Below are 12,207 nucleotides of genomic sequence, written 5' to 3'. Positions count from 1 at the left end.
GGGTTCCATTATCTTAAAGGGCAATAAAAAAAAAAAAAAAAAAAAAAAAAAGAAGACAGAAGAATCAATGTATCGGAGTTAAGAATATTCTCGGCAGGAGCCCATGAGCCCTGTAGGAACTTGTATAGAAACAAGCTCAGGAGAAGCTACCTCTCGATTTTCGGTATATTATCCACTTGTTGTTTTACATTCAATCTATTTATTTCACTTGATTCCGGTCAGTCCCCTGGTGCTGTGGGTCCTCCCGTCGCTGGGGCGGTTCCGATCCTTTTCCAACTACGGCGGATCGCAATCTCTCCAACCACACGCCACGTCTTCAGTCCGACCTTGACGCCATCTCCGAAGGATTGTTCGTTGCGCCGGTTCTTCCTATTCTCCAATTTCTACGCCGCATCGTGTTGCCAGTACTGCCATACCACACATTGGCCGAGCAAGGGCATTAGAAAGGGTGTGTGCGGGAAACAACAAGTTCCTAGTTATTCCGCAATAGGCATCATGATTGAAGTCCTCTAGAGAATCGGAGACAGCTCTGGAAAAAAAAAAAAAACGAGGCCGATCATGGAGGGACTTTTTACTTTGCTCGCATTGAGCATTGTGATGGCAATTACGTGAGTCTATTTTCATTGATTACCCCACTATGTGAATTTTTGCGGACTAACAGGCCCATCTCGCATAGATCCTTTGTTGTGGGCTCGTTACCACTTGCATTCACGCTTTCTTCCTCCCAGTTGCGACTGATATCGTCCCTTGGCATGGGAGTTTTGGTCGGGACATCCTTGATTGTAATTATCCCGGAGGGGGTAGAAACTTTATACAGCGCAAACTTACCCAATGACCGAAAAGCACTCAGCAGTCGTTCGACGGGGGCCATAACTTGGCAGCACCAGAATATTCCGACAGTCGCTACTGCTATGATCCACACTCCTGAGGAAATCAACTCCATTAATGTCCCTGTATCCTCCTCCTCGGATACATCTACTTTGTTGCCCGTTTCCGACTCCACACCGTATGTCACACGCCGTGAGCAGAAAGGAAAGGAGGAGACATCAGACGAAGACAAGAAGAAAGCACACGATGACGAAGAGAGCTCACCACATGCCTGGATTGGAATCGCACTCATTAGCGGTTTTATCCTCATGTATCTTATCGACAAGCTCCCGGAATTCGCAGCGCCGGCCAAACAGCAACGGACGCCATATCATATTTCTCTCGATAACCTAGGCTCTGGATTACGTCGCAACTCATCTCCCTCGCGAGAAGGGGGGCTTCTGGATGCTGGAAATAGCCCCAGGAGCAGTCACAGCTTCGCAACAACCACCGGGCTTGTTATCCATGCGGCTGCTGACGGAATCGCTCTGGGAGCGTCGAGTTCCGATACTGGCCTAAGCTTTATTATATTCCTCGCCATCATGGTCCATAAGGCCCCAGCATCTTTTGGTCTTACGTCAGTCTTGTTGAAGCAGGGTCTCTCCAGCCGCGCTGCGAGGGCGCATTTACTAGTCTTTAGCCTGGCGGCGCCCTTGGGCGCGTTGGCGACTTTCTTATTTGTACAAGTCATGGGCTCAGGGTCCAGCAGTGACTTGACTGCTACTCAGTGGAGAACTGGGGTCCTTTTGTTGTTTTCGGCTGGCACATTCTTGTGAGCCTTCCATAACCTAAATATTACCTAAGAATCTTCGATGGCTAATGGTCTTTTCGCAGGTACGTCGCCATGCACACAATGCAGGAGAACAATCCAAGTGCTGTCTCACGTGAGACACAAGGGAACGGATATAGCGACTCAAGAGACATTCCGTCCAAGTCCAACAAATCCATGAGGGATTTGATTGCTTCTGTTGTCGGCATGATTTTGCCGCTGTTCCTGCAGCTCGGCCATGCCCACTGACATCTTTTTCATGGCCATCTACTATTCTTACTGCTAGACTGGACCTTTCCACAGATTATAGCGATAACACACTCATCTTCATACCCACAAATAAAGGTTTGTTTGCATTTGCATGGAGACTTAGCGTTCAGATTGGGAACATAGACTTTGAAGTCTTCTGGTGACGGAGCATGTCTGTCTATCTACTGCTTGATGGCTCTCGTATATGCGGCGATTCATGTATTCTCTTGTTATATGTATGGGAAGGCTATTTTGCTCTTACTGCTTCAAAGTTCTGCGCCGCTTGGTGCCTAGACCACGCGACCGGATCCCTTTTCAGAAGTTTCTGCCTATTGTGTTATTCATTTGCTTGTGACTATCTCGGTCATCATTGCATGCTCTGACCGGGATCAGATTGACGTAGACCTGGAGTTAAAGCAGTTATATAAAGCCGGAGGGGAGCCAAGCGTGTAGACAATCCTAAATACCCCGGCTTCGCTCAGACCGGTAATTGACTGGTGATGCAACAATTTGTCAAGTCTGACATACCCCGGAATCTGCACAGTTCCATGGTCGGATGCTGCATGCCGTGCGCTTACCCAAGGACTTGGGACAAGTAGAATCTGGGATACACTAATTGGATCCGAAAAGGTTAAGTTATTGTTCATTTTGTTGTTGGATGTACTAGTAGTGGGATTGAGTGGGCAAGAGAGAATTCTTGCAACTGAGCATATTTGTACTCAAACAAAGAGGGCTTGTTGAATGCAAATTGGCTGGCTGTTCAAGCTTTTCCTGCCGTCTTCTTCTTCTTCTTCTTTTTTTTTTTTTTTTTTTACCTCATCATACATTGTCTCTTTCCTCTTTTCGCCTTGTCCGACCGACACCGTCCTCAGTCGATCCTCAGTCGATCCCTGCCATGCAGGACTGGTTAGTACCTACAGCTTAGTGCCCTCTGAAACTATCCAGAAGGTGCTCTACCAGAGATTCTTCCGGCCATAGGATTACATTTTCCCAGTTTTATACGACTGAAACGGTAGCTTGAGAATAAGTGTTTGAACGAAAAGAGATAATTGCAGTGGGTCCGAATATTTTGAGGAAAAAAGGAGGAAAAGAAAGAAGAGAGAAACCACTCACACAGACACAGACACAAAACCCGTCTGACTGTTTGAACGGTCGAAGATACTACACCCGTTCACACATACCTATCATCATTCCCACGAGGTCTTTTTTTTTTTTTTTTTTCCCTTTTTTTCTCCCGGATATTCATCAAGTACATGTACGGAAAGTGGATCGACGAGGCACTAATCAGATGCGTCGACTGCTTGGCGGGTCTGCTTTCCAATGACCGCACCTGACGAACCCCATCAACGAGTCACGACATTGCATGATTATTCGAGATTAAATAAGGTACTCATCAGTCTTGTTCTTTCTCCGCTTGCTTGCCAGGTGAGCGACCCGACTGCTGGCATCTGGATGGCCTGGAGAGACGCTCAAGGTCGTGAGTACTACTTTTCACAACCACTTCTCACTTCCAGTTGATCGGTTCGCTTTGCCCTCTTTTTTACGTCTTCTCTTCCCTTGTTCTATTCCTCTTCCCCCTATTTCCGGGCTATCGCCAGTCAGTTTCCCAATCCGACCGTCGGAGATCGTCCGCTTATTATATCGCTATTTTCCTACTCCCTCACCTAACCGGCGTAACATCGTATTTCTTCCTATTTATTTTTTTTCTTTCTTTATATTCCCCTTCCTCGTTCCCGTACATTCTCTATATCCCCTAAGACACTCGTTCTTCCTTTCTCGATCTATGAACGACCCAGAATCCCGAGGCATTTGTGTGAGGAGAGATCGATATTCGTGAAGGTTGGGTAGTGTCTGGTGGATGATATAACCGCCCTACAGCGCGCCACTTCCTCACCCCTCGGACGTTCTTCTTCCACTCGGATCGCCAACGGGATGAGTCCGCGGAGTGTCCCTGAACAGCTGGCGCCAGCCCATACCCGAACGTGTTCGGTCACGGATTCGGTCGCTTCGCTTTCGAGTGCTCATTCGAGGTCATTATCTTCAAACAAAACTATCACATCGATCCCCCCAAATCTCCTTCCTTCAGCACCCGCATCGCCGCCTACCCCGGCTCCTAGTCCCACCCCTCATCAGAGGCCTCCGACATGGCAGTCGGCCGATGAAGACGATGACGCTTTCCTTCTAAATGCCAGGATTCATTTCAGTTCCCTGTCCAGCTTCAAAAGGCAGAAATTCTTGGAGGGTATCCTTAGTCTATGTGATAGCCAACATCTGAGCTTTGTCTCTAGTTACGTCAGTCCTCGTTTGAGGAAGGACCCATTTCTGGTCTTTCCCACTGAATTATGCTTGCGGGTATGTAATATGGCCTTCCGGCCGTGCGGCTACTGGCGTATGCCAACTTGCGAACTCCGCTGACTTTTGGCGTCCTCTCCTTCGTCGCTTCGCTTAGGTACTTTCGTTCATCGATGATCCAAAGACATTAGCAAGAGCATCTCAGGTATCGAGGCGTTGGCGGGAACTATTGAACGATGACATCACATGGAAAAACCTCTGCGAGAAGCATGCGTATGCGTCTCGTAAGTCTTCGGAGGATGACCGGGATTTCGTCGACCCTTGCCACACTCAACATATGCGTACTATCTCTGGCACAAACTCCCTGACTGGATCGAGGAGTTCGCTCGCTTCCAGCCATCAGTCCCAGGATGGCCACCCCGGTCTGACTCGCTCCCTGTCGGGGGACTGGCTTGCGTCAGCAAGCTTGTCTTCACGAAAGCGGAGAGTTCGGCCTTTGTCATACAGGACCCATTTCAAACAGAAATATATGGTGGAATCCGCCTGGAATAAAGGCGGGCGATGCACCCAACGGCATATCACACCCGATCAGGGAGTCGTTACGAGCCTGCACCTCACACCGAAGTATATTGTGGTTGCTTTAGACAACGCTAAGATTCATATCTATGACACCAATGGAGATAATCAGAAGACGCTGCAAGGTCATGTGATGGGTGTATGGGCTATGGTCCCCTGGGATGACATACTGGTGAGCGGTGGCTGTGACCGCGAGGTCCGTGTCTGGAACATGGCTACTGGGTAAGCTGAGTCTTTCATGCCAGCATTCCAGGGCAGAGATACTGACTTTTTCACCTGAAACAGAGCCGGTATCTACCTATTGCGTGGTCACACGTCAACTGTGCGCTGTTTAAAAATGTCTGACAGGAATACGGCTATCTCGGGGTCTAGAGATACCACGCTGCGGATATGGGATCTGGCTTCAGGAACTTGTAGAAATGTCCTGGTTGGACACCAGGCTAGTGTCCGGTGTCTAGCGATTCATGGGGATTTAGTTGTTTCCGGAAGCTATGATACTACTGCACGCATTTGGAGTATCTCTGAAGGGCGATGCCTCCGCACTCTTTCGGGCCATTTTAGTCAAATTTATGCAATCGCCTTCGATGGCAGGCGGATCGCTACCGGAAGTTTGGACACCAGTGTGCGGATATGGGACCCGCAAAGTGGTCAGTGCCATGCTATCCTCCAAGGCCATACATCTTTAGTGGGGCAGCTGCAGATGCGGGGTGACACACTCGTCACTGGCGGCTCGGACGGGTCTGTCCGTGTTTGGTCTTTGACCAAAATGACCCCAATCCATAGGCTAGCGGCACATGACAATAGCGTGACAAGCCTTCAGTTTGACAGCTCGCGGATTGTCAGCGGTGGCAGTGACGGCCGTGTTAAGGTGTGGAGTCTACAAACTGGACAGTTACTCAGGGAATTGTCCTCACCTGCAGAGGCAGTTTGGAGGGTGGCCTTCGAAGATGAAAAGGCTGTGATCATGGCGAGTAGATCGGGTCGGACAGTCATGGAGGTAAGAGTCCCATAATGTTGACCCGTGATCAATTGATTGATCATATATTTGCAGGTTTGGACTTTCTCGCCTCCCCCCGAGGAAGATACAGATGAAATTGTGCCACCCAGCTCATCAAGTACTCCTGGGATGCGTCCTGCCGAAGACGATAGTCGGCAGAGAGCATACCATTCAGACCCTCCCACGATACCCCTGGGCAACGATGATGACCAAATAATGCCGGACGCCCCTTCCTCCTAGCACACTCTTCTCCCATGATTTGACGTTCGCATATGACGATCATATAATCTTTCCCCCACCTTATCATGACTGACGTAATAATCAGAGCATCTACTTTGTTTCCGACGACCTCTAGGATCTTGTCGCATTCGAAGCATACAGTCATCAGTTTGACCAGCCATCACGGACCAGGATTTGCATTATGGGTGTTGGTTTTTCTTTTGTTTTCCAAAACCGTACCGTTGTCCGTACCCACGAACTACAACGCAGATGGAGTTCCAGGTGGGAAATTGTCTGCCTTTGTGCAACCAAATACCTTATACCTGCCGGCGTACCAGCGTGAATTGTTTTCTTAAGACTTGTTTTTATTTATAATAGGTTAGATGATATCCGCCTCGGGAGGTGATGTATTCGAGATCTAAAGGGGTCTGTGGCCGTTCTAACTACATAAAAGCGAAGAGAATATATGGGGTCCAATCCCAATAACATATACAGACTGTATTATCATGGGTGAGAACGTTTGTTCTATTCGATGCTGTACTGTACATTTTGATTGCCCATCGGAACTTACACTTCTTCGTAAGATTCAGTACCGTAGGTACGGTACGGTATTGTAATTTATTGCCTTGATGCTTACTAAGCTCCATGTGGCATTGGCTTCTCCGCATCCCCGCTAGAGGCATGGAGGCAATCACTATAGTGGGATTTCATCTGTTCGTGTTCGTCTTTCGAGTTACATCGCAACAGAGTTTGCCAAGGTAGACACCTGACCGACCAGATACTTGTATCTTAGGTTAAACTGTACTCATTATGCTCAATGGCCTGGCAGGTGTAAGGTTCTTGACAAAGACTTTTCAACTTTGAACAAGATTCAACTATTTCCCATCTCTTCTTCTCTCCTTCGATATATTTGTTACTATCTTCTGCTATACCTGAAACACTCACTGGAACGGATTTACTCAAGCCACAGTAAGCCAATATGGTATATGGGGGAAAGCCGAGCACGGGATGCTACTTATGCCGCAAACGGAAGATCAAGGTAGGACTGTAACAACAACCTTGTTATCTTAGCCTCATTTTCACCTTCCTTACCCGGCTGGACTCTATGGAATCCAAGGGTTCATTCATCTTGATTCGGACCACAAAGCTAAGCGCAACTTAAAAGTGTGATGAAGCGCTGCCGGGATGTCGAAACTGCTCTATATACGGGCGACCATGTCCAGGATATCGACCAGATACAATTTTCCGTAATGAGACCCAAAAAGTGGAACGGATCATGAGGAAAAGGAGTACCACACCCACTGATAGTCAGCGCAGCAGTCGGAGTACCTCCGTTAGTCATAGCAGTCCGGAACTGCCGCTAATACTTCCCCAAATCGCTGACTCCACGTGGGAGGAACGAGCAGTCTGCCACTTCTTTGATCAGTTCACGTGTGTCAGTGATGAGTGTTTGAACCACCTGGGCTTCTTGCCTTCCCTGTATGCTGCGTGTAGGGACAGTGGGCAAGACGATTCGGTATCGTCCTGCCTAAGGCTGGCAACCGAAGCAACTGCTCTCATAACACTAAGCAACCATATGAAGGCGCCTCCACTTCTTCTCAAGGCAAGAGGATACTATGGATTGGCGCTCCATGGGCTTCGGCGCTTGCTGGGCACACGGTCTCAGGCAGTCAGAGACGAAACATTTGCCACGATGGTCATTCTCTCTATCTTTGAAGACATCGCTGGAGAACGAAACGGCCTTCACAGCTCACATACGGAAGGATTCGGGCTTCTGATGGGGATGCGAGGTGAAAGCCAATTAAGCCATGCACAAGGTCGCGATCTGTTCATCTGTGCTTATGCACATACTGTTAGTTCCAATTTACCTGATTATGTGCGGAGAAAACTGACGAGCTGCGTAGCTTATTGAGAGCATAGTCCTACGGACTCGGCCGCGAAATGCTAGCACAGAATTGATTGTCGGACAACTTGACGGATCCGAGCCGGTGGCTAGGTTAATACTAACGGCATCCAAGATTGGCCAGCTTTTTGCCGAAAGTTCTTCCCATCAGGGGTCATTAGGCATAGATACCATTACACAAGTCACCACATGGATAGAAACTGGCCGAATCTTAGCTCTGGAGATGGCCAACTGGAGTCAGCATTTACCGGACCACTGGCTTCCTCTCGTTGTCTATACGGCTACGGGCGGACCGTTCATGACTTATCAGAGTGCATCTATTGCAGCAATTTGGACATACTACCGCGCGGCTCGGATTAGCCTCCAAAGACATTTACTTGATTTACGCCAGACCCATGCCTCTCTCATCGGTGACAACCAGGTCTGCGACGTCCACCGCGATGCGGCGCTGGAGGAGATTCAGGAGATGACCACCGATACATGTCGGAGTATTCCCTTTTCATTGGGGGATATCGATGCACTTGGCCAATCAATCCCAGCCTCTGCTGAGGGACGACCACCCGTTCGCGCTCTTTACGGATACATGATGCTGTGGCCGCTATGGTATGTTCTGACGTTCGGCATGGGCACAGCGGCACAGATAGAGCAAATCCGAAGCGCATTGGGTAGGGTCGGTTCCGTGCTGGGCATCAAGCTGGCGCTTATCCTGGCGCAACAGGGAGGCATGTCCCAACATGCAACTGCATTGACCCCAAACCCTTACCGTTTCATACCATCGACGAGCTAACTCCCTTGTACATGAAGCCTGTTGGGTGGGCATTGTCAATATGGTTTGCGACTACCCTGTATAATGCTTATGAATTCCTGTACTATTGGCGTAAGTGATGGGCTTTTCTCTCTCCTCTTGTATATTTGGATTATATTTATATATCCTGTTTTTAGTCTCTATCTATAATAGACAGTGTTATGGCCAAGCTCCGGTTGTGGACGATATAATGACGTCATTGATATTGGCTCCACTTCCGGGCAGTGTGAAAATGTCCACTTGTGACATAAACGAACAGGGAATTTATTTGGAGTCGAGTAACACAGTACTTCTGGTGCATAAATCTGGGCCAAATACCAAGCCTCTTTGCACATCGGCACTCCACATCCGAGGTGGTAGCGTGCACTGCTACCAGTCCAGCTCAGGGCTGCATGCCGGCTTAGCCGTTCACGGACCCTTGAACTACCAAAGCCAATGTCCTTTGGCAACCAGTTACTGGTCCAGACCCCGAGATAAGCTGTGATTGCTGACGACATTGCCCTGGTTTAGGTTCTATATAGCCTAACCGAATACCCCTCGGCCGACCTTGCTTCATATCACACATTCTTGGGGATCTTGAGACGATTCCTCCCTTCACCATAGTCAATTAATTCTGTTTATAAGTTTAGAATCCTTCTTTCAGCTGCATTACATTAAATTTGGCGCACTTGAGCCTTGCTTTTTTGCTGCATTCAAGTAATTGCGCTTCTCAGTCACACCAGTTGTCGTAACCTTTCCAGATTTCACCATACAACCGCCGCTATGGCTATGCAGGAACGCAAACTTCCTATGGGAAAGATCGAGCCTAATACGGGCAAATATTTCGTTAACTGTGCTCTAGGAGGCATTATTGGTAGGCTTCTTTGGAACGATTGCCAATATCGTTGAGAAAATCAATACTAACGTGTCTCTTTTTTTTCCTTTGGCCGTGATATACAGCATGTGGTAAGTTCTCAATACGAAAGCATATTGCTCTCCGTGGGCTACATTTAACGATGAAATTGTCTCTAGGACCTACCCATACATCAGTAACACCACTCGATCTGGTCAAGTGTCGCCGTCAGGTTGATCCCAAGATCTACACATCGAATATCTCAGCATGGCGTTCTATCTTCGCCAAGGAAGGACTCCGCGGAGTATTCTTTGGCTGGTCTCCCACATTCATCGGGTATTCCTTCCAGGGCGCAGGTAAATATGGATTCTACGAGTACTTCAAGTATCTATACGGCGACCAAATGTTCCCCGGCATGAACCGTACGGTGGTATACCTAGGCGCCAGTGCCTCTGCCGAATTCCTTGCAGACATGGCCCTCTGCCCCTTCGAGGCGATCAAGGTGCGCATGCAGACGACCCTGCCGCCCTATGCGCAGACGATGCGCGAGGGTTGGAGCAAGATCGTTGCCCAAGAAGGATTCGGCGGTTTGTATAAGGGGTTGTATCCGCTCTGGGCGCGACAGATTCCTTACACTATGACCAAGTTCGCTACCTTTGAGGAGACGGTCAATGCGATCTATAAGACTTTGGGCAAACCGAAAGAGAGCTGCAGTGGACTGCAACAAACTGGAATCAGTTTCCTGGGCGGTTACATTGCTGGCATTTTCTGTGCGATTGTCAGCCATCCGGCTGATGTTATGGTTAGCAAGCTTAATGCTGATCGTCAGGGTGAGTTGAGTCTGATGAGTCTTGATGGAGTTGTCATTGTGATTTGGTGCTGATGGTATCTTAGCTGGTGAGTCAGCCATGAAGGCCGTGTCGCGCATTTATGGAAATATCGGGTTTTCGGGCCTATGGAACGGTCTTCCCGTCCGTATCGTCATGTTGGGTACACTGACTGGATTCCAATGGTTGATGTAAGTTGTCCATCATCTTCTCTAGTGGGAAACTACAGTGATTGACGGATTTTATATAGTTATGACTCGTTCAAGGTGTTCCTTGGTCTTCCGACGACTGGTGGGCATTGAATCTTACATACCGACCGATCTAGATACCAGCATTATGAGCTCAGTAGATAGTCTAGAATGATTAATGTTCATGATGCACGAATTCGGTAGTTCCTCGTATATGCCATAGTAATTGTCGTGATTGTCTAGACACAGGGCACCGCTGACCGCCTCCGATCACAATCCGGCAGAATGGCAGCCACGATTCCAAACCATCGCTAGTCTAGCAATCAGACATCCAGCGAATGCGCCAGAATTCTGTCATTTGAACTCGGCGCCACTCATTGTGAGACTAGCTTTAACTCGGAAATTGCTTGTGGCCGTAGGAAAATCAAAGATCCCTGTGTCTTGTGCCTCGCCGAAGAACCTTACCGGTCCTGTGGAAAGGGATCCCCGACTACGTTCGCATCAAGACATACACAGCACATCTCACTCGCCGGTCCTTTGTCCCTGAACACCCTGTTGACTGGGAGTCTGAGACAAAGTGTTACTCCGCGCAACCCCCATCAATCCGCAGCGAGACCTCAATTCACCCATCCAAACCCCTCATCTACGAATCAAATCACCTTTTATCTCAAATTTCGACTTTTATCCTAGGCCCTCGACAACAACAACTCAATCCAAACCACAAGGAAAACTGCCATATAACACTAAACACAATGGAGCCATCTACAAATCAGTCAACATCAATCGAATCCTCGAACCCCCCGAGTGTCGAACATGCCTACAAACGCAAATGCGTCGCCTTAAAGAAACGCTTAACTGAGATCGAAAGAGAGAACGATCTGATGCGCGTCCGTAACCACCGCGGCTGGCAATATATCCAAAAGATGCGTCTTGAGTCATGCATCCTGCTCGAGCGCCTAGCCAAGGTCACCGGCATGGCAGAGGAGGCCCAGGCAGGCGTCAGCCCGGAGCTACGGGCCCGCGCCGCGGCTATGATGTCTAATGCGGCAGTTCTGGACCCTGGTGACAAGGAGGGTGGTAGTGGTGTGTATTATGCGGATGACACGGAGGGGAGCTCGGATGAACAGCCGCCTACTGTTAGTTTTTTCTTTTTCTTTCTTCATTTCTTCCCCCGGCCCCCTTAACGGATGGGAATTAACTAATGTTATCACAGCCCCAAGAACGACCTCTCCGTGTGAAACGATCCCGGAAATCAAATGTCGGCGACGGTGTAGATGATGATGCCGCCCCTTCTGCTAACAACGCGCCCGAGTCTTCGTCCGCTGCTGGATCAGCCTCGCTTCCGCGGTTAGCGCCTGCGCCGTCGCAGGAGGACATGACTTCTTCATTCCGCATCCAGGCGGGCAACGACTCGGCACAAGATAAAGAGAACAATACCGGTTCCGGAAGTGACCGTGGTGGTAGCCAGAACCCGGAGTCCGGGTCAAGAGAACCTGGCCAAGGAGAGGTCTCTGTGGAGCCGACAACGCCTATGGACATGGATACTAAGGAGTCGAAGGAGGACAGTTAGTTGGGGGGTTTTTTCTTTGCGCTCAGTGGATGATGGGTTGGGGGTTTTGTATCTTTATCTTATATTCTTTGTTTTTGTGACCATTTTCTTCTTCTTTTTTTTTTTTTTTCTCT

At 48.8% G+C, this 12,207-nt stretch overlaps 4 protein-coding genes across 4 annotated transcripts; all 4 read left to right on the top strand.

The window, feature by feature from the left end:
- Positions 1 to 279: 279 nt before the first annotated feature.
- Positions 280 to 2,285, top strand: BDV27DRAFT_130942 (Mn(2+) transporter ATX2). The gene is made up of 3 exons (XM_032067522.1): positions 280 to 608; positions 677 to 1,639; positions 1,702 to 2,285. The coding sequence occupies exons 1-3, from the start codon at positions 559 to 561 to the stop codon at positions 1,883 to 1,885; spliced, it is 1,197 nt and encodes a 398-aa protein (XP_031925926.1). The 5' UTR covers positions 280 to 558; the 3' UTR covers positions 1,886 to 2,285.
- A 1,006-nt stretch (positions 2,286 to 3,291) lies between these two features.
- BDV27DRAFT_130940 (F-box/WD repeat-containing protein) lies at positions 3,292 to 6,509 on the top strand. The gene is made up of 4 exons (XM_032067521.1): positions 3,292 to 4,237; positions 4,335 to 4,975; positions 5,039 to 5,750; positions 5,805 to 6,509. The coding sequence occupies exons 1-4, from the start codon at positions 3,818 to 3,820 to the stop codon at positions 5,988 to 5,990; spliced, it is 1,959 nt and encodes a 652-aa protein (XP_031925925.1). The 5' UTR covers positions 3,292 to 3,817; the 3' UTR covers positions 5,991 to 6,509.
- A 208-nt stretch (positions 6,510 to 6,717) lies between these two features.
- On the top strand, positions 6,718 to 8,852 carry BDV27DRAFT_14733 (putative C6 transcription factor). The gene is made up of 3 exons (XM_032070723.1): positions 6,718 to 7,008; positions 7,135 to 7,821; positions 7,874 to 8,852. The coding sequence occupies exons 1-3, from the start codon at positions 6,949 to 6,951 to the stop codon at positions 8,657 to 8,659; spliced, it is 1,533 nt and encodes a 510-aa protein (XP_031925924.1). The 5' UTR covers positions 6,718 to 6,948; the 3' UTR covers positions 8,660 to 8,852.
- A 587-nt stretch (positions 8,853 to 9,439) lies between these two features.
- BDV27DRAFT_165912 (mitochondrial carrier domain-containing protein) lies at positions 9,440 to 12,206 on the top strand (the record flags this gene model as incomplete). Its single annotated transcript, XM_032074054.1, has 5 exons — positions 9,440 to 9,530; positions 9,689 to 10,339; positions 10,404 to 10,527; positions 10,955 to 11,660; positions 11,738 to 12,206. The coding sequence occupies 5 exons, from the start codon at positions 9,440 to 9,442 to the stop codon at positions 12,092 to 12,094; spliced, it is 1,929 nt and encodes a 642-aa protein (XP_031925923.1). The 3' UTR covers positions 12,095 to 12,206.
- Position 12,207: the final 1 nt, after the last annotated feature.

The sequence above is a fragment of the Aspergillus caelatus genome (genome assembly GCF_009193585.1).
Source record: "Aspergillus caelatus strain CBS 763.97 unplaced genomic scaffold BDV27scaffold_130, whole genome shotgun sequence".
Lineage (NCBI taxonomy): Eukaryota > Fungi > Ascomycota > Eurotiomycetes > Eurotiales > Aspergillaceae > Aspergillus > Aspergillus caelatus.
Note: the sequence above shows the minus strand (reverse complement) of the source record. Positions and strands in the feature narration are given on the sequence as shown.